This window comes from Prorops nasuta, unplaced genomic scaffold, assembly GCF_024137725.1.
Source record: "Prorops nasuta isolate Cenicafe-Biocafe unplaced genomic scaffold, Cenicafe_Pnas_1.2 PNAS00017, whole genome shotgun sequence".
NCBI classification, from domain to species: domain Eukaryota; kingdom Metazoa; phylum Arthropoda; class Insecta; order Hymenoptera; family Bethylidae; genus Prorops; species Prorops nasuta.
This window is the reverse complement of record NW_027116814.1, coordinates 2,462,305-2,488,212: the sequence shown is the minus strand read 5'-3', so window position 1 is coordinate 2,488,212 and position 25,908 is coordinate 2,462,305. Positions and strand designations below refer to the sequence as shown.

The 25,908-nt window shown below is 35.5% G+C and overlaps 1 protein-coding gene across 1 annotated transcript in view; it reads right to left on the bottom strand.

Moving 5' to 3' along the window:
- The window catches only part of LOC136779677 (zinc finger protein 395-like), a 105,690-nt gene extending 81,808 nt beyond the window's left edge, over window positions 1–23,882 (bottom strand). Inside the window, exon 1 of the mRNA XM_066737396.1 lies at window positions 23,341–23,882. Within this exon, the coding sequence (XP_066593493.1) occupies window positions 23,341–23,730 (390 nt within the window). The 5' untranslated portion in view covers window positions 23,731–23,882. The remainder of the gene's footprint in view (window positions 1–23,340) is intronic.
- Between the last annotated feature and the right edge of the window lie 2,026 nt (window positions 23,883–25,908).

Here is a 25,908-nt window from a genome sequence, read left to right as displayed (position 1 = left end):
AAAATATATTTTTTATATTTCTAAGCAAATATTTTTTGCATTTTTAAGATTAAAACATGTCCAAACAATTTTATTCAGACTACTAATAATTATATTATTTGAAAACTGCAAGTTGTAAAACTTTCATGTAAATAACCATCAGAATAACGTTACATTAGGACCCATTTGCATCTTAAAAAAATGCAAGCAGTATATTAATAATAAATTTAAATAATTTTGTTTAAAAATATAAAAAATTTTCATTTTTATTAGCGATTGGAGTGACAGGTAATGAGAGTTCTTCAATTTTGGGTCCGTTTATCGTTATTAAATTTTATTGCCCATAACTCAGCTGGTGTTAGTTCAGGCAAACCACATGGTAAAGAAATAAGCTATTTTTGCTGCGAAGTTGGGACCTTAAAATATTTGTTTACATTTTGACATTATATATTTCTCCGAAAGTGTATTTACGCCCTCTGTAGATCGAATGCTAATGCGAGCTCACGTTGCACATGCGCAGATTCTCGTAGAGCGCCGAATCCCAGCCAGCACCCGATTCCGATGATTCCCGATGTAGCCGACCCGACTATTCCCGACTATTCCCGAGTCGAGACAAGACGAAGAAACCAAACTCCCAGCCCCAACGTATTCTGCACATTTCACATAGAGTTATCCGGGTCACGGTTACCAACCAATTTCGCGAATAACATTCTCAAAAATATTTCAACAGTACAATTCCGTTCTGATGGGCTGAATTTCGAAACGCGATGGGCATGAAATTCGAGCGAATAACCACGATTTTCACCTTCAATCTCGACCACGTAATATCTGATGCATGAGTAGCTTTAATGGAAAATTTATCCATTATAATTATTCGATAAGTACAAAACTGCAAAATTCACTAAATCCAAAATAATTTTTTTTAACAAAAAAAAATTTCTCAAAAAATTTTAAAATTTAAACAATTTTTCCAAATGTTAAATTTTTATTAAACATCTTTTATTAAATGTAAATTGTTATTAAAAAAATATGATTCTTTGAAAATTTTGGAAAATAGGTTCAAGTGAATTTTGAAATTTGATTTTTGAATTCTAATGATATACATAAAAATAGTATAATTCCGAGTAGGATATGAAACGCTTTGTTGCCTCCTCTCCTTCTCCATCAGCTGATTAGTTTGAAGAATTTCTTTGTCCGTCGATCGTCCCTCATCCGTGCAGGTTGCAATGGCACAATCGTTTTTTCACGCGCTCCGGCAGAACGGCGATGCTGCTCAGCTGCAGCTCAACGTGAATAACGAGCCCCTGCTAGGAAACTCCGCGGGATTGAATATACCGACATCTACCACAACGGCATCGGGCATGGTTTCCCTCCTCCAACCGGGCGAAAGGACGTCTTAACGAGGTCACCCAAGCTTTCAAGGATCCGCTCACAAACCACTATCACCAATACCATCTTTCAGCAATCGCAAAACGCATTCGCTACTAATTTCTAGCTTCGATCGTTATTACGCTATGTATACCACATTTACATTTCTATATAAATTATAAGTGTTCAAATATTCCCAATTGTATTTTCGATTTAGAAATTAATACGAAAATTACCTACGATATATTTTTGAAAATAATAGAAAAAAAAATAATTTTGTTAAAAAATTTTTTAATTTAGTTATTAATATTTTGGTTGATTTTAATAGGTATAAATATTACTTATTGTATATGTAGGAGTTACAGGGTGAGAGAGGATGTTATTTTGTACAACTTTTAATCATAAAAATACAGTTGGAAACGTTAAATTACAATTTCAGAAATATGAAAGCATTCAAGGGTTTATCCTCGTAATGGAATGATAAACGTTTGTTACATTTAATTCTTTTACTGCGTTAAACTGATTCAATTGCAGAGATGTATGCAATCCATATACATATATATTCTCATTAGCGAAAATAAAATTGATGCAAAATTCAACGTGTATTTTGTTTTATTTTTAGTTGTAGGAGCCACGATGAATTATAAAAACGACGTTTAACGTTATACCCTTTTCATCCCTTAATTTTATTATCATAAGTTCATTGTGATACTTTATAATACAGGATGTTTGATTTATCTCTCTCCAGAGCGAAGAAGCAACAATTCACTTATCTGTGTAGTTAGCTATAAGAGATATCAATTTTGAACATGACACCTTTTCGAAGAAATTTACAATGTAGATAGAAAAAAATTTTATGCCAAGTCGCGATTCTCTTATGGTTGTGGAAATAAATTAATTTTTGAATCTACGCTCTGTACCCAGCTGAAACTCCCTGTGGTCATTCTTTTTAAAAAATATGATGAAATATGTTATAAAAAAAAAATAAAAATATTAAAAAGTGTTTCCAATCAAAGTTCTATTGCTTCAAAGGGAAACTCTGCACTATTATTTTGATCCTGAATGATCATATGATGGTTATAATGTTTTTTATAAATAGAGACCACTACTTTTTTTTAATTTTCTTGAATAGTATATCTCAAAACGTGTCTAAAAACCCCTATATATGTATATATATTTTTTAATTTAATCCAAATAAATATGAAGAATTTCGATTTGAAATTGCACATAATTGTGAGATTAACCAAAGTAGTCTGGTGACCCAACATGTACAAACACATGGTTGCTCACTTAGGTATACTTTTAAATCGAGATATTTTGTAAATCACTGAAAGAATTGATAACATTCAACAAGGTTTTCCAATACTCTTGAGATAAGCTACAAGAATACGCAATAAAAAATAAGGGGTTCCATTAAGAAACAGAGTTTTGACCTTCTACGACCCTTTAAGGTCAAAATAATATTGCAGTCTTATGTTTCCCTTGACGCAATGCATCTTTTGTGTTTGAAAGGTTTTTTTATATTTTATTCTCCATTAGATATTTGACCATACTGCTTAAAATGGACTAGCTTATAGGTATCAGTCAGCTTTCTTCTGTACTTTAACAGTTTTTTAGTTTATCATCCTCTATTTTTTCGTTTTTTTACAATTTGTTAATAAATTTAATAACTTTCTAAAAGAGTTGCGTGCACTTTTTATATTCTTAGCATTATACTGTACTAGAAAATATAGATCATAGTACCTATAACAATATTTATGCTGCTTAACTCGTTGCTGCATAATGTTACATTTATGCAATACCTATTTCTTTGTTTTTTTTATATTCCTGTTTTATGTTTGAAAGATTATTTTTTAAATTTCATTTTTATATGTGGTTCTAAAATACTATTTCATCTGCCAGTGATATCAAAATTTTAATTATTCTCCAATTGATGTTAGCAATACATTAAAAAAATCATGCGTTTTCAAACGAAGTTCGTTCAGTAATAGATTATAAAGTATAATAAATAAATAAAAAATTTGACAACCTCTAAAAAAAATTCGTCACGAAAGGGTTAATTAAAAATTTATTATGAATTGAAAATTTGGTAATTTGTGAATTCCTTTTATCATCGGATTGATTAGCGATGACTCGACAATAAAAGTCATTTAATCGTCTAACCAGTAGGAAGCCTTCAATAAGCAAAATTCAATACTTAATATTTTAAAGATTTAGAATGAAAAGTGGTAAAAAGACACTATTTTCTTCTAATTGTCTACGCTATCTGAAAGTTTCAGGCTGACAATAATTAAACGGTCATAATGTGCAATGTATTATATACAGAATGCATTCGTATGTGCGTGTGTACACACACTCATAAACCGTACAATATAGTGAATTTCGTATAGCTTAGCGTATATATCGAATAACGCAAAAGGTTTTCTTTGGTAAAGTTATTTTTACTCTAAATAAAAAAGAAGATCGTGGTAGATCAGCTGTATTTAGTGACAGGATGCGCAACGTTTGATAAGATAACAAGCGGATAACCCACAAACTGTGTTGAACACTCAAAACAACCAATGAAAAAGCGGTAACCCCCCTTCATCGTTTTAATCACGATAACAATAAATTCGTTGGTGCAATGCCAAGTGATAATTAAAACAACAATATAACACCTCTAATGCAAAAATATGACTCTCGATCGAATTCCTAGAATTCGTTAAATTTTACGTGGCTTCCTTGAAGCAGTCATCAGGAATGAATTAGAGAGGCAAGAATGTCCCTTCTAGTTCCAACGATAGCGATCAGTTTCGCAATGACTCATCAACTGGGAGCAAGTTTCACGTGCGTCTGGAAATTTGCAGCAGCTGTGGTATCAATTTTTCCTACGTTCGGGCCTCCTTGCTCGAAACAAAAGCTGACTTTGAAAAGCTTTTGAGTCAGAGTTTCCTGTTGCCTTGAACCAAAAGGCCAAGGAACTCTTATCTCTCTCTCTCTCTCTCTCTCTCTCTCTCTCTCTCTCTCTCTCTCTCTCTCTCTCTCTCTGTACGAACGTCCTCTAACACAAAGAGGAAAAAGAGTTTACGAGCGAAGAGTAATATACTCATCGCGATAAAACAGTTTAAAAAAAAGTACATGTTATACTTTTCTTGAAATAATTTATTTTACATTTGTCCGAGTACGAGGAGACAGAGGTGTGGGTGGGGGAATGGGAGAAACAAAGCTACTCTTCGAGTTTAATTAATGACGTTTTTTACGAAAATACTTATACGAACTATAAATTTCCATGAAAAAATTATGGCTCGGTCGTTAGCGTTCAAACCACAAAAAAACAATGTTGTTGTTGAAGGGGCGGGGCTTCGCAAAAGATAAACACGTTCCTGCATCCGGAAATATGGAATTTGCGCATAAGATGCGATATGTTTATATTATGCGCGAAGGCGATCTGGTAAGCAGCAAGTTTATCTCTCAATTTGCGTGTGATATTTATCTCGGCTGTGCCGAACGTTGTAAACAGGAATATACCGCTTTCGTATCTCGATAGTTTTATCGCCATCATTGTTCCCCGATTCCGAATAAATAGGTGCAATTAATACTATTGAAAAGAGATTCGTTGAAATTGTCGAGCATTATTATCAAAACAAGTTCGACGAATAAAGGAGGATTAAGGTCATATATGCATAAGTAAACAAACCCAAGTTTTCTTCTAAGAAAAGTTTATAAATACGAACACACTTGACTCCCTGGCTCCTGGAATTCGTTTCAATTGTTTACTATTAGCTTATTTGCTTTTCTCTGAAAATCTCGTCGGCCAAAATAACGTTCACCTTCGAGTTCTTTGTTCTCTCGATGTTCCTGGAATCATCGATCAGTAAGTCTGTTTTATCTCGCTTGGAGAGATAAGTCTGACCAAAGATTCGACTTTCATGCTTTTCGTGCGTCTCTTCGTTTGCACAACGTGACAAAGCGTGAAATGCATTATCTTGACAAAGCCAATTTTAAAGCGTAGATTCGATGCAAAACTTTCGCTGCAAGAATTCACGCGCACCGCGAACCGCTACTAAAACTCGACAGCTTGGAACGCTTCGGCGAAGCTCGGCTAGATTCGGCTTTACTCGCTTATCGCTTCAGTTGTAAGTGCACGGACTTGATCAAAACAAAGCGGGGCGTTTCGTAGTGGACCACAATTCGATTTTAGTAGAAAAAGACACAAATGAGAGAAATCTGATTAAATACATTTTTACGAAGAAAAATATTTTCAAGTGTCCACATTAATTCTATAAATTTACTATAAACAATTAATAGTTATATATATATATATATATATATATATATATATATGTATAAAACACGTGTATAAAGTCTGACTTCAGGTTCTTAAGGTTGTCCAGTTAAATTCGTATTTTGGTCCACTGTGGCAGCTTTCGGGGAATCGATTAATCGATTTGATTATACACTAAACTTCACCACGTTCATCCAATATATATATATATATATATATATGTATATGTTCCTAACCTAGCCTTGAAATATTTCATATCGATCACTCGCAACAGATGACAATAAAACGATTGAATCTAGCTGATTTGAAGAAAAGTGAAGTTAGGTTAGAATGTGTGCATCTGGCCGTGGATCGAGTCTGTTCTGAATACGAATAAGGGAAAGAGGAAGAAGGACCGTGAAAGGATGGAAAAAGAAGAGAAAAAGGAAAGAGAAGAATTTTAATCTGGCAGCTGACCGTCGACGAGACTCAACCGATCGGTGTCACTGTGTCGAGCGTTCTGCCGACGCTCTACCGGTGACGTCACGTGCGAATGACGTTGAATCGTGGCAGGGAGAGAGAGGAGCGCGAGAGAGGAAAAATAGACTAGGAAAGACCGAAGTACAGCGCCGTCTATCAAGCGAAAACAATGACGCAACGAGTGGTAAACAAAGACTGAATAATAATGCACAGTTCCGATCTCTCCGATGAATAAGCGAGGAAACAAAGGCGATGCAGCTAACCAACAACTGCACTCGATGCTTCAAATTTCTTTGTTCGTTAGAAACTCTTTCAATCCACGGTTTCCCCTTCTTATAATCCTCTTATATACAAATTATTGGCTTGGGATTAGGTTTTGGATGAATTTCATCTTGGAAGAAAGTAACGAGTAAGAAAAGCTGCAATTATAATTTTTTTATTAAAAAAATGTGGCAAGAGAACAGCATACTGAAATTGTTAAACGTTTTATTTTCCCTTCTTATAATTTTCTTATGTATTTGTGATTAGCATAGGATTAGAATTAGGTTCTGGATAAAATTCATCTTCTAAAAAAGAAAAATAAACAAATAAAAAGAGTCACCGTTATAATTCATTTATGATAAAAGTTTAGCATCAGCAGCAGATCTTAGAAGATGAAACAGAGGGAAGGCAGACGGATAAGCTAGTGTGTCGTCAAGCTGGACTCAAAGATAATACGCGTTGTGGCTTGCGCCTCCTCCAGAGCAAAAAGTGCAAACACTCGAACAGTTATTTAGAAAAGAAAGTTGAGAAAAAGCAACGGGAAAATGATAGAATCGAGACGAATCTGGACTGTCACGGTGAAACTGGCAAATTAAACGATTTCGACGTCGTTCAGACGATGAGATACAATGGACATAATTTATTTGATGATCAACTATCAATATGGCGTATCATGTAGTGGCGTAATCTAGCAGGAAGAAGAAAACGACGATGACGTAAGCAAAGAACGACGATAAGGTCGCGGAATCAGAAATGACCAATGGAGCGTCACAGCTCGACAGCCCAATCTAATGTGTTTCCAAACTGCGCAGGTATGATAGAGGCACAAAAAGGAAAAAAGTTATTGATTAGCCCCGGGCTGGGGACGCACTTTTTATTAATCAGAATCGTTATTTAACTCTGCACAAGTACCACTCTCCACGAAGCTGTACATCTATCGAGGTAATCAGACTTATTTTAATTTGGGAATGAAAAAACAAAGTCCTTCTTTAGAATTGAATTATAAAACAATATTTTATTTATTTATTTCCAAGTTAAGAAATGTCTGACTGATAAAACAGGAGAGTTGAAATCAATGCGATTCAGTTGTTATTCGTTGGAGAGAGAGAGAGAGAGAGGGAGAGAGTGTCAACACACTCACCAGCGTGAAAGTGAAAATCTCGCTTGACTTGGCCAGCCAGCTGTGAAGCGAACGGTCAGGTGTACCACGTATACATGTGTTTATGTATCTCTATACTACGTAAGAGGAACGTGCGAGTTACTTGGCGAATAAATATCGCTCGTGTAAGTAAGTCTCCCATTTCTCCACGCTCTTATCGCTCGAAACATCCAACTATTCAATATGGACAAGGTCGCAGCGAAACGGATATTTCATTTGGCTTTTTTCATAAAATATCAAACAATGTAACAGCATTGTGATCGTTGTCGAAAGGGAAAATCTTGCTGGGTTCGACCACCTGTAGGAGCTGGAGTGGGGGTAGGATTAAGATACTACAGGGTGATGCTCTCATTGTCGCGACGGGCATCTTTAACACGTCCTCTAGAGTCGAAACAGACCGCTATATTGCATGTTTTCGCTATTTACCGTTATCTGGCGTTAAATGACCCGCTTTTCGCCAAGAAATACCGTCCGGAATAGGGCAGACCAACAATTATATTCTCGAGTATATGAGAAACAGAATGTACATTATACGGTAGGTATACATATCGTAAATCATAATTTTAATTCTGATTCAGAACCTTCTATTCTTTTTTAGCAATGATATACGTTTCAATAAATATTTTATAGATATAAAATAGTTTTATATTTTTTAAAATCCTTCTTCCATATTTTTTTAGTACTTAACTTTCTTCTTGCGACTAAAAATTCTTTCAGGAATTGTCCAATTATTATTAGACATACTTAATAAAAAATTTTATAACAGTTACAAAGGTATTATGTGAAAGTAAATCACTCCAATTATTGTTGAACGTATCTGTTTAGATAGGAATGAAAATTAAGCAGGATAAAAATTGTTAATAAATAAGCTAGAATTATTTGGTATCGAAAAATGGTAAAAGGTAAAAGGGGTCGACATTTGTTAAAGGGGGGATAGAGAGAATTCACGTAACCGTTATGATATAACGCATTGTATGTCAAACTCGGCTTTTACCGTGGGCTTCGGACCGAGCCCAATGACCCAAATTATAAATCACGAAAATGCGGCCGTGGCCCAGATTCCGCAACGGGCCGTGTTTTCCTCACTCGATACCTACAATAATTTCAACGATTGTAATTAATTTTTTCTCCTTAAATCCCTCCTTATAATCTTATTAAAAATAATAATAATTAACGCCCTCTGCAGAAGCAACAAAAATAATTAATTCTATAACATTTAGCAACGAGAGAAAGTTGAAGTATACAAAGGAGACTGGAAACGCGTTCGTGACATAATGAAACATTTTTAACTTATATATTTCGAGTGCAAACACAGCTAAATACTTCAAATAAATGCTTTGGATAATTTTGTTCTTCCCGATGGATTCGAATATTTTTCTCGTTAAACTAGTTTGTAATCTTTGAAAACGGCTTAGGAAAAATTTCAAATACAAAGGTATTAAGATTTGTTTCAGTCTTCCCTAGAGTAATAATTAGAATCGTACCGTTTTAATACAACTAATGACAAAAGTATTTACATAAGGAGGAAAAAACAAAAATTCTAAGATTTTTTATTAATTATAAAAGGTAGGTGTAATGATTGAACGATTGAGCTGATGGGTATATATTTAAGAGAGACAGTTTCAGTTACAGCTCAGTTAGAAGAAATATGAATATTTACTGGAACGGGAGGGAAATTTACGTGCTGAAGTTAAAAGTACGTACGCAGTGTGTACGATATGGGAAAAGTGGCGCGTATACCTGCGAAAGAAAAGCGAGGCCTGGCCTTTCTGAGAAAAGTGGGTCGTCGAGTCGCTGCGCCACAGTGCGTACCGATTCTAAACAACAGCCTGAAAAGTCAGGGCTTTATTTTCCACCAATATTCTCAACTTTCCGATTCTTTCTCTCACCGCTGTTCCCGTTTTTCTCTCTGAAAACTCGGATAATCGTGATGAACGAAAAGTGGATAATGATTTAAAAAGAAAACCCTCTAAACGAGAGACAATGAAGCATATATATGCTTTGCCAAGAATGTAATCTCCTTGGGTGAAAGGTGTGGTATTCGGTGCAAAACCAATTTTTCTATAAAGACTCGTTATAAGGTGAAAGGGAATCAGCTGATTTTCTGATGCAAGCCGGCGTCGGGCCGGCCGGCCGGCCGGCAACCAAGACTGCAAACACGACAACTGCGGCTTCTGACGCGTAGTAGTAGTAGTAGTAATAGTACACGGCACATATCGCTCGTTGCTTCTGACGTAACGAAACGGGGAGCGCTCGTCGTAAATTACGATCGATAATGCGTAACTTTGCGTGTGTGCGTGTCTCTGTTTCTCTCTTGTTGTTGCTGTGGAGATCCTGTTAACCAGATCCTCCACAGCTTGTGTCAATTGATCTAAAAGACGCCTAAAAGATATCTATCTACTTTTTAATAACTTTGGTGCGATAAAATTCGCAAAAACTCGATGGAAGGGAAAGGTGGAAGAATTTGATTCAATAAAACGACTTTAACTAATTATTTTAAAAGTTGAAAATTTGTGAATAGAAAGAGGTATATAACACGTATAAACATTCTGAATAGATGCAGAATATATTTAAATTGAGACGTTCCCTGTTATATAGTATAAAAGATATTGTTAATTATGGTACATGATTAATTTAATGAGACTATCAGGGTAGAGTATATAGGTAGTTGGAATACAAGAGCTGAGGAATTTCGCAAGCTACTCATTAGCAGTCGGCGGGCGAGCTTGCTGCAACCTGATGGCAATGTAAGTACGCAGCCAGTTGCACTGGCCCGTTTCAATATTCAAGGTAATTTCGCCGTTGGCGGCTAAGCTAACCCGGCTAATCGCGCACGCTTCTCTGCATAACAAAATAAACAGACTTTCCTTTTTGCCATGTACCTCAAAAGTCGACAGCAAAAATCGCCTACCGATTTCGCTTTGGAGAGCAGATTTATATCGGGTACTTGGTTAACCATCACCTACCGTATACTAATTTAGGTAGAATGAATATTTGTGTGAGAAAAAATTACTTCCTACATTTTTAACACTAGTTCTTAATTAAGGTGTCGTTGATTAAAAATTGCTTAATTGTACACTTCTAACGAGGTCTATTTGTGGAAATATTTATTTACTGATTTGATTAATTCATGTTAAAAATTTAGAAAATTCAGAGTGAAAATTGGCCTACCATTTTTAAAAATAAGTTGGGTCGGCAGTTTGTCTCGTCTAAGTAAACTAACGTAACGATTAGAGGGCATTGAAATCGACTGATAATTGTCCGGTGATATACTCTAATGAGCCATCTGCGCATGTTATTAGTATAGTGACGAATAAATTGTTTAATCTTTCGAATATCTGTAAGATCAAGATCACAGAAAAATTTTAAGGAATTTAAAGAGAAATCGTTAACGAACAGCACATATGTAAAGAGAAAACTGTTTGATGAAACTTTTGCGATACATCTCTTCGATTAAACTTTATAGTTAGTATCTTTAGAAAGATTTGTTCATAGGATTTTTTTTAGCAATTTTCCTGTCAATTAATTGGCAAACTTTATTGCTCGCAAGAGCGAATAGTTTTTAATTATCTGTGCAAACCTTTAGAAACGTACATACAAAATCTGAAAAAATAGTTGCAGATTTGATGATTATTAAAGAAAAAAGTAACGAAATAATATATCACCAAATATTGCAGTATTCGTAAAATCCGTCTGTATGCCACTTTTTTGAATTTTATAATTTTAAAGCTTTATATTAAATTTTTTAACTAAATTATTTTAATATTAGTCAAGTTGACAAAATGTAGTTTCGAATAAAGCACTTCTAACGTTTATTGTTTATTTGACATAAGAAAATTGTAAAATACTCTAAACTAGCGACGATACCATGCATTACATTGATAGTGATGTTATTCTTGAAAAGAAGTTTTGAGAAAAAAAAGTAATTCATCGATTAAAATCTTTGTTTTTAACGCCATAAATAATTGAATAATTTTTATTAGACAATACTAATCAATCTTTCAATATAAGTCAATTTCCTTGACGTCACTTTAATGAAAAATTTATAATTATTAAACAAATCTAATTTCTGAAGGAAAATAATAAACTAGCTTGTTGAGCTTATTATTCTCTTTTATCAGCATATGCAAGAAATATTTACAAGTTTCTAAATCATTTAGACTGTGTCAATGCTGCTACAAGTTCTACACAACAGTTAGGTATATATTTTGAAAATATATAAAAACCAAGGATTAAAAATTTTCAAAGTTTTTTTTCATGTTACATGGAAAATGATGATCGATATAGCAAATGTTTATTTTCTCGTTACCGTTAGAGTATAATAATGGAAAAAGCATCGTCAAAGCGAACTGTTGCAACGGCTGATAGCTAGAAGAGCGAATAAATTACTCGAATATCTTTCCGTACTCTATACTACCGTTTGCCATGGATTTTTTACTTGAAATAAAAGCCGCTGCGTTCCTTGTAGTGTTTTCAGAGTTCAATCCATATTTACGAGCGGCAAAAATTTCTCTTTCCTCCAACAATCACGAAGCAGGCTGGGTTGTTAGTTTCCTTCTCTGCTGCCATTCCTTTATGTATGCACCATTATTCTTTCATAGTTCTTAGATCTTAGACAATCTATTATATTGTTCATTGTCAGCCATTCCTTCCAATTTCTCTTTGTTCTCAATTATGTTTGTCATTTGACAAAAGTGTAGAATTTATGGTATAATAGCGTTTATGCGTGGAAAGTGAATAAAACGTGTTACAGTTTTCTCAAAAGCTCGCCAACTTCTCGCGTCTATATCTCGTCAGAAATCTTTCGCTAAACGTTAGTCACGCTTTGTTCAGAATGCCTCGGTACATGCGCGCCGCTTGTTTTCCTATATTTAAGATGGCGTTATTCCCCTCCCAATACACACAGTCTGAGTAGTGCCCACCGAACGATGTGGCACATTGCTTCTAAATTGTTTCATAAAAACCAAAGATTTTTTTTAAGAAATTTAAAAATTGTGTGTGGTATTTTATAAATCTTTGCTTTTTGGAAAATCTAACTTTTCAAGATTGTTTTAGAATGCTCTAGTCGTTTTGAATAATGTTCTAAAAAATCAGGCTCATAAATATCGCATTTCCAAAAAAAGAAAATAATAAAAACGTCAAAGTATTGACGGAACGATCAAGGGAAATTCAATCCTACAAATCTGTTTCAATTGATAGATTTTGGTTCAGGGTTTCCTATAGCTTTGTAGAAGCTATACATTTATCGCGGAAAAGCCGGAGAATATATGGGTTTTAAAAAGTAAACAAAGTATTGCAAAAGAGACAAAGAGTGAATTGAATGTTTTGGACTGGTTCCAAAATAAATTTTTTTCTTCTTACTTTAACCATATATGTAAAAGTTGCTTTTGAAATAGGACAGTTGGAGTAAATCAAAGTTTTGAGAGAGAAAACTACTAAGATGGTAAAGTTGAAAATACTTTATTGTCTAGTGGACAATTTCCCGGCAAATTATTTTTTTTTTTTAAACTAAATTTATTTATCTATTATTTTCGAAACAGACTCAATATATAGTTTTATAAGGAATAGAAAATAAATATTTATTACCTGATTTAATATGAAAGAGTTACTTTTGCTCTCTCATGTTGACAATTCTTTTTCATTTTAAACGAAACTTCAAACACACTATATATTTCTTTTCGAAATATAATATAAGTTAATCTTTAAAATAAAAATATCTCGGGCGTCAGTTATAATTATTTTATGTATTGAGTCTTAGCAGTTACTCGTATTTAGCTACTTGTTGCTTTGAATGACTATAGATAATTTATAATAAGTTAATAAGTGTTCATGTGGATGGTAACATTTTTTACATTTTTTAAATTAATTTTATAATTTTTTCCATTGTCTAAATATATTAAAGTAGTTGATACTTCTACTTTTGTAAATCTATAATACTTAGCTCTGAAATTTATGGTGAAATTGTAAATATATTTGATAGAAAAGGAAAAAACAAAGTCTGAATAAAGCAGAAATATTTGCATGTTGTATCAAAAAAAAAATTGACGTAATTTGTGGAATTAAATTTTATAGTTGCATAATATGAAAATTATATTTATTATTTACTTTCAATCGAGATAGTTCAGCGCTAAATAATTTAGAAAGTAAGAAAGTAACCTCTTTTCACTTAATTTTACCATACAAACTTCAAATAAGAATGTTATCTGACAAAGTGTTTTTTATAATTATGGCCTTTAACATGAATTAATGAGAATACAACGTTTTACTACGGAATATTTGGGCATATATATTTTATGAAATTCTGTATAAAGAAATAAAACATTCTCCTACCCTGTATTGTTAAAAAATGGTGAAATATTAGGAACTGGTATTTAGTTAAGAGTAACAGGCCATTGTTCTCAATGAATGTAATTGTATATTCAGAAATTGTATTGTAAATTATATGAAGACTGAAAATTATGTAATAACAGAAAATTCTGTAGAAAATTTTAGTTAATTAATTTCACATAAAAAGAAGCCCCCACTAACAGAATAGCAAAGAAGAGAAATAGCAAAAGAAATAGTTAGTGGAAATATACTGCTATGTATATAGTGTTATAAAGAAGCTGATAAAATTATTAATTTTTGTGAACCAATACTAGAATATTTGCTAAAATCATTAACTTTATGAAAAATGAAAAAAAAATTGATCAAGGTATAATATTACCAGATCCTATAGGTGATATTACAAATTTGGAGTATGAACTTCATGTTGGGCGAACTTATACAATAGCATTCGATTCGTTCTTCGTGCACTATTGGACACAGGACAAATGGCTATTTATTTAACTGATTTGAAGTTTAGCTGTATTGGTGCTACTGGGTCTTTGGTTAAAAATAGATGAAAAAATCAACGAAAGCATTTTTCACCTCTTAAATAGTGTTTCAACTAACGTGATACAGAGAGGGAACGTTCAAATTATTATGACTATAAAACATTATTTAAAAAAAAACCTTGTTTGAACTTTGAGAAGGGTGTAAAGTATGCTATCTTTGGTTTGAGAGACCCACAATTTTTATTTGAAGGTTATGTGACGGTTGTCTTAAGTTTTTTAAATGGTTTTTAATTTTATATTAAATATTCTTATAACTGATCCTGAGAGCTTAAGAAAAATCTCTTTTTATTATTTTTTTCATTTAATAGCTTACGAGATATTTCAAGTTAAAATTTAAAGTAGTTGAAAGTTTGACTGAAGTAGTGTACATAATTGTTACACGTACACACGCAGTCCATCATCTACATATACTTTCAAATCAAAATATTATCGAGACGAAACTGGATAAAATTATAAATTAATATAATATTTCAAAAAAAATCTTAAATAAGCTACAAAGTAGGCAATGGCAAATGAAGGGTTTACAAAAAAAAAAATACTCAAGGTAACCGTGTGTATATTTTTTAATATTACCTTTTTTATTCATAAAATGATGGTGACTATTTTTTCTTTGAAATACCTGTTTCTAAAATAATCAAAATTATCTGCACTATCGTCGTGACCATTATGCTAATATATTTAGATTTTCCGGCCGATTAAACTTAATCAATGTTTTTATCATTATTCAATTTTCTGTAGATAATATTTGTTCTCATTATTCTATAATTTATTACACAACTCTTAGTGAGAGTCCCCTTACGTCGAATAGCATCTAGTACCGGACATAAGGAGTATCTTCGTACAAATAAGTAAAAATATAAAAATGAGTGTATAAAGGGGGTGATGGAAAAGGGTAACAAAAGTTGCGTGTTGCAACATAGTCAATATACTTCAATTTTGCACTCTTCAATAGTAGATAGTATTATTTACTTTGATACTGATGATGACGTTGCGCATAGCACAATTTTTACTCATCTGAATAATTAAATATCAATTTTAAATTTTATTTCGAACCTTCTATACTAGAAACGACAAGCTGCTTTTGTTAATTTTTAGACGAAATATTTATCAACGCTAGAAATAATTTTATTTCAAATATGAAAAATTTTTAACTTAATTTGATTTATATATATGTTTGGCTACAGTTAATAAAAAAAAATCTAGTCATCTAGTTAGTAACATATTTTTCCTTAAACTTATGTTTATGTTTCCGGCGGTGGGAGCCCCCCCCCCTCCTTTCACCCACGGATTTCACGAGACTTAACTAAATCAGATTTACTTTTATCCAGAATTTAAAGGCGGGTTACGAGTCCTTATTTTAATTTTAACAAATGTAACTAGAGAGAGCTTGTACGTAAATCTTTTTAAATCCCATAAAAAAACATTAATAACTAGTAAATACAAGGATATAAACAGCAATTTAAAAAATATTTAAAATGTAACATCTAATATATTGACAAATTTGTAACAAAATAAATGGTATTTGTAGGCGAATATTAACAATTTGACGAAAAAGGTTAATAGAAAGCGTAAAAGGTTTAAGAAAATCTTTTGATTGATTTTGCACTTTAATTGACGCTGCAAGAAAATTTGCCTTGAGATTTTGGATAATACTAAAATGAAAAAACAATTAAATTGTTTAAACTTATTATAATTTTCTGATGTTTTAAGCATGGATTCTGGAAATTATCTTACCACACAAAGTCCCAAGTATCGCCAATTGTTTACTAAATCGCATTAATAGCGTGACCTTCGGCCGTAACGACTGAGTGCGCTTTCTGCCTACTACATCCGCTTATAGCGTGCTAACGTGGATAAATAAATCGATCGACTGTGCCCATCCTTAGTCCCTTGCAGAAGGACGATGCCACTGCTTTTCCTCTTAAAATGTATAGAGGCAATATTTTCTTCGCTTTTACTGGAAAAACTTAATCACGTCGCTACCAATTGCAACACGATGCTTGGGAAAATGCAGATATAATCATAATATTATGTGTTTATACACAATGTATACATACAACATATGCAAATCCATCGAGGGTTAATATTTCTAACAGCTCGTTGCAATGAAGCGGAAAAGAGTACAAAGGAAAGGAATGCCTATTGCTTAATAATAAACAAGCGCGTTCGAGTACAAGCTGAGTGTAAACAAGTTTATTAGATAAATATTATTACATTCCATGCATAAGGTGTACATACATATACACGATATATAAATTACAGATACTAATAACAAACTAAAAAATCTAGAGAGGAGAGATTTAAAGAAAAAAATTCTAATACATTTTTTCCTGTCACTATTAGTTCAGGAGCAATAAATGAATGAAATTTATTAATGAGCAGGCTTGCGATTGGCTGGTAATCGATGGGAGGGTCCGAGGTGGGCTTGAACATTTAAAACTCGATGTCAAATATGGATTTGTAAACATCTCCTTGAGTTTGTGTCATTAATCGAGCGCCATTGTGCGATAGGCCGACGTCCGGACTATAAAAACAACTGAAGCGCTAAAATGTCTAAACAGTACGATAAGTAGATTATAAACTTGTAAAATTGCTGTTCGACAAGTTCATAATTATTAATTATAAATTATTCGTAGGGAGCCGTATTATGTTTAAATAATTATTATAAACTTGTAAAACCATTAATTTGTAAGCGGTATAATCTGCTTATCGTATTGTTTACGTATCTTAGCACTGAAGTTGTTTTTATAGCAGAGACTGCAGGCCTGTTGCACACTGTAGCTTGGTTACTAACACAAATTAAAGGAAGTGTGTTTACTAACTTTATAGTTTACATCAAGGTTTAATTGTGCCAACCTACCGGATCCTACCACCGACTATTAGCCAGTCACAAGCTTGCTCGTTATCAAATATCAATCAATGATTACTTCCGAATTAAGAAGGATACAAAAAAATTTTAATAGAACGTTTATCTTAGAATCTTCCATTATTTCTGAATTTATCAGGTTGACATTTCTATAACACACACTCTGTATATATACAGAATGTAACTTGATTCACCCGTTTTTGTGGAAAAAAGATTAAATGACCCGATGCTGAGATAAAAACACTTATATAATTTTTGAACATTTTAAATGTTTTTAGAGTTACAGAAAAATATGTTTAGAACAACAGTTTGCATATAAATTATTATATAGCTCCATAAATATTAATAATACTAAAAAAATATATAAGATTCTTTTTTTCGTATCTATGATATTAACGATATAAAAAATTCAATATATGTTTTCATTTTACTAATATTTCTCAATCTGTATAAAAATATCTCATATATTACACTTCACTAAAAGTCGTTTTTTAGATATCTTTTAGCCATTCAAATGACTAAAAGATGATTAAAAGATGTCTTTAAGTCACTTGGTGCTGTATAGGATGTCTAGGTGTAAACTCATTCTGGATAGCTATAGAAATAATGATGTAACCCATTAAATTAAAACAATATCGAAAATAGTGTAAAATATTTATTGTGAATATAATACTGGGTTACAAAAAATTTATTGCAGCTTTTTATTGCCTATATATATATTATTATATCTAACAAAACTATTCTACACTATTGTGTTATATTGTTCATATTTAACGAGCTACATAATTAATTTTCTAGGCTCTATTTACCTATCCAATGCATACCTAACAGATTCTTATGTAACTTGAAAAATGTTGGTAATAAGAAAAAAGGTAACAAATTTTTTTCACCATTATTGTCATATCTATAAAAAATTCTTGTACATTTTTTTAAACGTTACTAAGGCTGTTTTAGAGATGTAATAAGCACAAAAAGTACACAAATATAAAGAATCATTATTTCCTTGGCATTGCTTGTTATTTTTTAGTATATTCTACGGATGAATTATAGAAAAATGAATATTTTAAATTTGATAGTTTAAAAAATTCAAGTATTTATTAGTTTAATGAATTTATCAAAAATTGTAAGTGAATTTCAGATTACTTTTAGTGTTGAACATGTCCTGGTTTCAACTTAAGAAAACTTAATATCCAATGCTTTAATTTAATAGACAATAATGGGCAATTTTTATAAAATAAAATAAATAATACTTAAAAAATCTATATTTATTGTAAATACTTTCGTAATATAGTACATAATTTTGTTATTTCAAAGCATATTTTTGTTAGTATAAAACGTGTAACTACACAATTACAATTCACAGTAGGTAGAATTAACGAAGCCTTTTCGGTATATTTCCGTAAAAATAAAGAACACAAATGCAAACGACGATGTTTTCTATAATTTTATATTAATTCCCCTTTAAATATGTAGCGAAAGTTAATTGAAAGTACATAACAATAAAATAGATTAATTTTATTATCAATGAGAAAAATTTTATTTTCCTTGATTTTTTTTCTATATTTTTAAAAGCATTTTAATGCACAATTTCAGCAAATTCTCCCAAGGAAGACGTGTTAAAATATGTGAACATTATATGTATAGTTACAATTCTTACACGTTTAGTGAATCGATTCAAAATTTTACAGTTTGCTTCAAAGGATTAAAAGCATAATATTGTCAAAGTATCCAAAGTTCTTTAACATTTTAAGATGCAATCAGAAAATATTTCATATTTACCGATTTGTTTAACAATTTATATAAACTCATAGCTTAAAAAAATTGTTACATGGATCGAAAAATGTTTTTTGAATATTAAAAAATTGTATAAGTCTTTTCTTCTCATAATCTGGTCTCTTCCATCAACTATTCGAAGGAAATAAGTCATTTATGTTACTTCCTGTACATATAAAATCCATTACTTTAAATGCCCTAAAGCATATACATAAGAAAATGTTTATGTTTATCTCCGTAATTATTAAAGATATTAAATATTTGCATAAGACCTCTCTGAATGCAAGTATTAAAATGCTTCTTCAAAAGGTCTTATGTAAAAATGTATTATCTTTTATAGTTACGGAGATACCCATTTTTTGCATTTATCCACAGAAGCGTTTTAAATGACCGAACCTTATACAGCGGTTCTCTTAAGGTGGTTCGAGCGCGACTCTCTAGTCAAATAGAGTTGTTGGTAGTTACAAAACTGAAAGTAGTACTTTACTTATTCCGGTTATGATAGAAAATCGATTTGTAAAAAATAAATAATTTAAGTGTTATTTTTATTCATTTTTATTAATCTTTTGGAAAGAATTATATTAAGAGAAATACGCATATGATTTGAGTAGTTTCCACATTTCCATGCAGAATATAGACAAGTACGAGATTTTTTATTTTTCACGAGTAATAATAGGAGATTATTATCGGTAATATACATATTTTCGATTGTTAAAAAATTGCTTATAATTTAAAATATATTACTACAGTTTTTTATTGATTTGTGCAGTCATTGCAATACGAGACATCATAAATTTCTTACAATGTGTTGATCGCCCATTAGGCTACACGTTAAAAGTGCCAATTTGAAATAATTATTTCTTACTTATATCATCGGTAATATCATTTCAAATTTTAGTAGATTATTCCTCCATGCCTAAATAACGTTTCTTTAAAATTTTTAATAATTCTGAAGAAATTTCATTGGCGCTCGAACCACCTTAAGTCGAAGTCAAAACAAAGATATCTAAGGAGATAACTGATCTTGAATAGAAAACCTTTAAAATTTTATTTTTTAATAACCTTTATGTATAAAATTACTAGCGGTATTTCCCTATCATATTTTAAGTCTTAAAAATTCTGAATAACAATACGGCGTTATTTTAAGATCAATTATCGAGTCATTTAATTTTTCGGTGGCGCTGTAAATTGCTTTATCCAGTAAGACTAAGATTTTCAAAAACCGAATAAAAATATTTTTAAACCGATCTTTTTATTATAATCTTTTATCCAACTACCTTACTGATAGGGCATCTTACGATGTCCCCAATAATGTGTAACGACTTAAAAATCGGTCCTCAAATAACGCAGGATTATTATCCGGAATTTTCCACTTCAAAAATGTGCTTAAGAGATCCCGTTAAAGGCTGAAATATCTTTAACTACCATTCAACTATTTACCGATTTAGTAGGGCAGTACGGTTGGTGGGATCAATTTGGTCAGTGAATGACAAAAGAATCAGCCAGGCTATATAAAAAAAAAACAATACAACACCGAATCTCTCTTATAGAATTTAGGCATTTTATTTTTGCATAGCCTAAACGATTCTTTTGTTGTTCACTGGCCAGTTTGATCCCACCCACCAAACTGACCTATTGAATTGAACCAATACTTAAACGATACTCGAAGATGTTTTCAATTATACAAGCACACAATATTTATATATGTCAATGTCAACAGAACTAATAAAGTCGTGAATGACATTGTTATTTAAAAAAAAAATATAAACATTCGGATATCAATCTAACGAGTTTAAAACGTGTAAATAATAAGATTTATTAATTAAGATGAACATACCATTATTACATAAATAAACAAAGGAAATTTTTCTACCTTTCCAAAAATATTAAAATTCATCAAAACATTGAACAACTGCGCATCGTACAAAGCGATAATGCTTTTTCAACCAAATTCTATTTACAAACTAATCATTCGATAGCCTCCTAATAAACCTTATCAATACTACAAAATTCGTTAAACAAATATTTCCAAATAGGTCACACTTCCAATTCAGGCCAAGCAAAAAAAATGTCCAAGACCCGTACACTCCAGCGAAAAATTCAGTATCAATAAACGAGTGTTTCTGCCTTAGAAACAAAGAGGTTTCCCACTAATTTTACGAGTAAACGCAAGTATGTTTTACCAGTATTCATTATAAAAGTCAGTAGCGCGTATCGGACAAAAGCTGGAATCATCAACGTACTGAAAAAAGGAGAAACGAAATGGATCGGCGTAGAAAAAGTGGATTGCCTAATTAAAAGAAATGTACAGGTCGCGAACGATGGATTGGAAACCGAGGAAATAATGGGAGTCGAAGGAGCAAGAAGAAACGAGTGGTTTTATACGGAGGATGCAAGATAGAACGGTGAGCGGAATGAAAAGAGACGGTGCTGAAAAGAGGCTGTGGGGTCCTTCGTGGCGAGTGGAAAACGGGAGAAACTTGCGAGGAGCGAGTGAGCGCGCGCGAGAGAGAGAGAGAGAGAGAGAGAGAGAGAGAGAGAGAGAGAGAGAGAGGCTGTGTATAGTATACGGATATAGAAGGCTCGTAATCGGCGGTCGGCTACTACGGCAGATCCGGTTCGTTCTGGCGTATTCACGACGCACAAGCGTGCATTCGTGTTGTTAAAAGTTTCTACGAAACGAAACTGTGGTCGTCACGCCTGAGCTACCTAACGGAGGTGGAAAGATATTGCGTTAATGCGTTCTACCGGTTCCACGTGGGGTCACTCGTCATCGGTAACTGGTGCACTGGCGTTATTTCATCCCCACTCCTGCCCCCGAGCCAATCCGCTCAACGCCATCTGAATTCTGAATCAGCCGTCACAGTGCTCTCTGCTTTTCGCCGAGCGTACGAAGCGACTCTACCTCCACGCCGAGGCGAGCGTGCAACCGTTTGACGTAGCTACACGATGGCTCTCGCAGTGTCTCTCGTTATACGAATCTAGCCGCGCCCACGTAGCGGGATTCGTGTTTAGAGAGAGAGAGAGAGAGAGAGTACGCTACTCTCCAAGCCACGCCTGACAGGCAGCGATCTTCTTGCTGCAACGCTCGACCGCGTTACGTCCCTAACTTAACCCTGTTTCATCCAAGATCGACAAAAAGCAATCTCACTCCTCATTCCTCCCATTTCACCGCCGATCACATTTCATTTCGCGTGATTTTTCGGGAACATGGCGTGCCGGAGCTTCGCTGTCCTTGTTTCTCGAATAGCGGCACTTTCGCACCGCGGTCTCCGGGATATTATATGCGAGAGATCGCAAGGTAATCCCCTCCCCTTTCCCCCTCCACCGCTCCTGCGGAATGCGACGCTCATGCGCACGGTGCAAATGGGCCACTCGATGGTCCGCTTTAGAAACGAGGTCACGAAAATTAAATTTTCTTATTAAGAATGCGTAGGTGTGTCTGTGCCAGTGCTTGAACCGGAGGATTCGGGGTGGTCCGCACGGGAGGCTTCGATTCACGATGGAAAACAGATTTTTCCGAAAAGTGAGGTTAGGGGAGTATCGCTGCGGGGAATAACGCGTACCCGATGCCATCTGTGAGAAAATATCTCACATTCCGCTCCAAAGCAATTAACCAACCAACGCTGTTCGTCGGATTAATTGACTTTTTAACCGTGAATATAGACGAATGTGACGCGGCTGTAAAGCTCGCAATGTCTGCGCAGCGAGAATTCAGCACAGTCGGACAGTGCGCATGCGCCGATGTCGCAACGCGATTCTAGTTACCCGGGGTAGCCCGATTTCACGCTGCAACATGTTGCTTATTATAGCTTTCAAAGGTGTGCTATATATACGTATACTACCTACCAACTGGAAGATTTTTGCGCGCTAAACGTGCGTGGGCGCTAAAATCATTTAGTCGCTTGCACCGCGAACAGCTGTGCGCACACGTATTTAATGCGCACGAATACGACATCCGTTCAATATCGGTGTACGAGAAGATTTGTATGCGAAAGGACGCTCAGTTAGAACGCATCTTTCATACCGAAACGTGGTATACACTGCATTCCCTCGGGGTACCTCACTCTCGAACCAACGGCGTGTTTTCATAACCTTAAAAATATAAGCGGAAAATCTGTTCTCGACGCTCTCATAACCTCACTTATTTTAGAGTCGCCTAAGGTCGAGTTGACTCGAAAGATTCCGAGAGTTTTCGAATGATTCTGAGGAATATTACGAAGCATTTTGAGGTTAGTTCATGGTCGTAGCGTTCATGGAGAAGAAAAGGTATAAAGAAAAGGGGGGTGGGGGTGGGTGAAGAGAGAGAGAGAGAGAGAGAGAAAACGGTGTATACCTCCTGTCCGTTGGGAGCGATGAGAACGTCGACCTCGTCGAGATGTTCTCGGTGCTGCGTGACTTCGGCGTGTATCTCCCTGCCGTTGTAAGTCAAGTAGACTTTTTGCCCTGGCACCAGTCTAGTACCGGTGACGGAGCCGAAACCCGGACCGATGAGGTCCCGGTCGGAGTACTCGGTACTGGGGCTAGGTGGCCGGCCGCCGGGTACGACGTCGAAGCGGACCGAGTAACGCGTCTTCGGCGTGATGCTCAGTCCGGACTCCGACGCTGCGGATGCTGGTGTCTTCACAGCGTGGATCACTCCGCTGTAATATTTGCCGTCAGCTCCAGGCGCGCACACTCTGGTGCCGATGATGCTGCGCTTGGCCAGCCTCTTACCAGTCGACATTATTCGCAGGTGCCGCTCCACGGACTCCACTTCCCGCAGCAACAACACTTTCGCCGCCGCCGCCGTCTTCCTCCTCCTCCTCCTCAGCACCCTCTTCTCTTCTGTCAATCGCCCTCCGAAGCGCGATTCCACTCCGGCCGGCCTGCACTTGGCCCGCGCACCCTTTCCTTCCGACAAATACACTTTGCCGACCTTTTCTCCCCGAACCTCCTTCCCCCTCTCTTCTATCCTTCGAACCACACGCAACAACAAGAATAAGAACAAGAACAACAAGTAACACACCAGCACCACCAGCACCACCAATAACAACAACGAGAAAATCACACACCGCACTGAAGAGTCTGTGTATATGGGATGCTGTTGCTAGGGTCGCGCAGTGTCCAATTTTTATCCAGCTGGCCACCAATTGGCCCGTTGAAACGTCATAGCCCTTGCTTTCCGCTATAGGAGGTACGGAGAGGAGAGAGGACACGTTGACGGACGTTTCTCTCTCAAGCTATGCATACGTATATATGTATATATATACATAGGAGCATACGTATATACATATATACATTTATAAGAGACGGTCAAAGGCTACTCTCTCGATCAGTCTAGTAGCTGCGAGCAGTGGCTCGCGGTGGTTTCCGCGGCCTCGAAACAGTACCGAGAGTATCAACAATGCGGCGTGGCCCTTTCACCGCGTTCGTCAGGCCGTCCTCATGTTTCCTTCGCAAGCTGATCGATCCGTGCTCATACGTGTACGCGTACGCGGCCTTAGGCAGCATAATACGAATCTATCCGAGACTGACTGGGATCCAAGGTGGCGTTTACGCGAGGTAGAAGGACTCACGATACCCGACATGTGACGCACAGCTGAGCGACCGGGAGGGACTGAGGCAGACTGAGGACACCAACTACCGAAGCGGCTTTCACTGCGCCGGCCGGCCATCCGCCGCCCGGGAAAAACAGCTGATAGATAACAACAAAACCACGTGACCCGGCCTCGAGCCCCTATTGGCCCTCCGCTCTGACCTACTTACTCCGATTGGCCGTCCGCACCGAAGAACGGGAAAAAATCGGAGGCTAGACCCGAGCCAGAGTCGCTCGCTCCGCAGACGCTCCACTCACTCACCTTCCCCCACCATTCTCCGCGCAAGCTTCCACTCGCCGCTATGCCAACGGACTGCACTCGAGAGTTGCCGAGGCGTCCCCTCATGAGCACCGCCGGCACTCCTCTCTCTTTCTCGCTTCTTCCGTAAACTATTCTCATATTTGTATCCCTGTGTGAATCCTTCCTCTTCCCCCTCCCCACCCCCTTTATTTACATGTATTCTTACAGCGTTACTGCAATTGTCATTAGCATTGTCGATAAAGCGTCGTGAGATCACTGCATCGAGTTTGTTATTCTCCTCCCCTCCCTCCTACACTCCTTTTCCACACATTTTTCCGTCCTCTTTCCAAACCCTCTTCTTTCCCCATTACCGCACTATTATATCTTCGTTCCTTCTCTCGGAGTACGCCGTTCATTCTTTTACATTCTTGCACAACCCGGCTTATTCGATTCAATTGGAACCTATTGTGCCTGCTTTCCTTGTTGTTCTCAGCTGGCTGCCAAGCTGTTGTTTTGTCATCAGCTGTGGACACCGGTGACGAAACAAGACGAATACGAATGTCTGCGGAACAGAGCTCTTTGCCAATCGAAGACTTTTGCTCTCGAAGATACTCCCATTTATCTCGATGCTCGGAATATCGTAGACGGATTTCAAGCAGATAGCAGGATTTCCTCGAAATTACAAACATTTTCTCGGAGCTCGCGAGGGTCTTCCAAAGAACTCGTGTGTTCGTACTTTGACAGCTTCATTGTTGCAGAGAACGGAAGGATTTTCCTGGCAGCTGTCACTAGATGGCGGCCATTTTGCGTCAGCTGAGCATCTCGGTGACGACACGAGGCGAGTGGAGCGTCTGCGGTAAGAGCTCGTTCGTAAGAGAGCGCACGCCAAAGCTCTTGCCTCGCGGGATATTCCTGCGATGTATCATATGCGTTGTATTTACACCGTTCCCTTTCACAAAATTGGACAAAGCTAATCGCTCCCCGCGGAGATTGGACTTTCGAAAAGTCGACGGACAGGAGTGTTCGAGGCGGTAATAGCTGGATAGCGATATCTTTGCAGCCAGCGGTGCTGATTCCGATGTGTT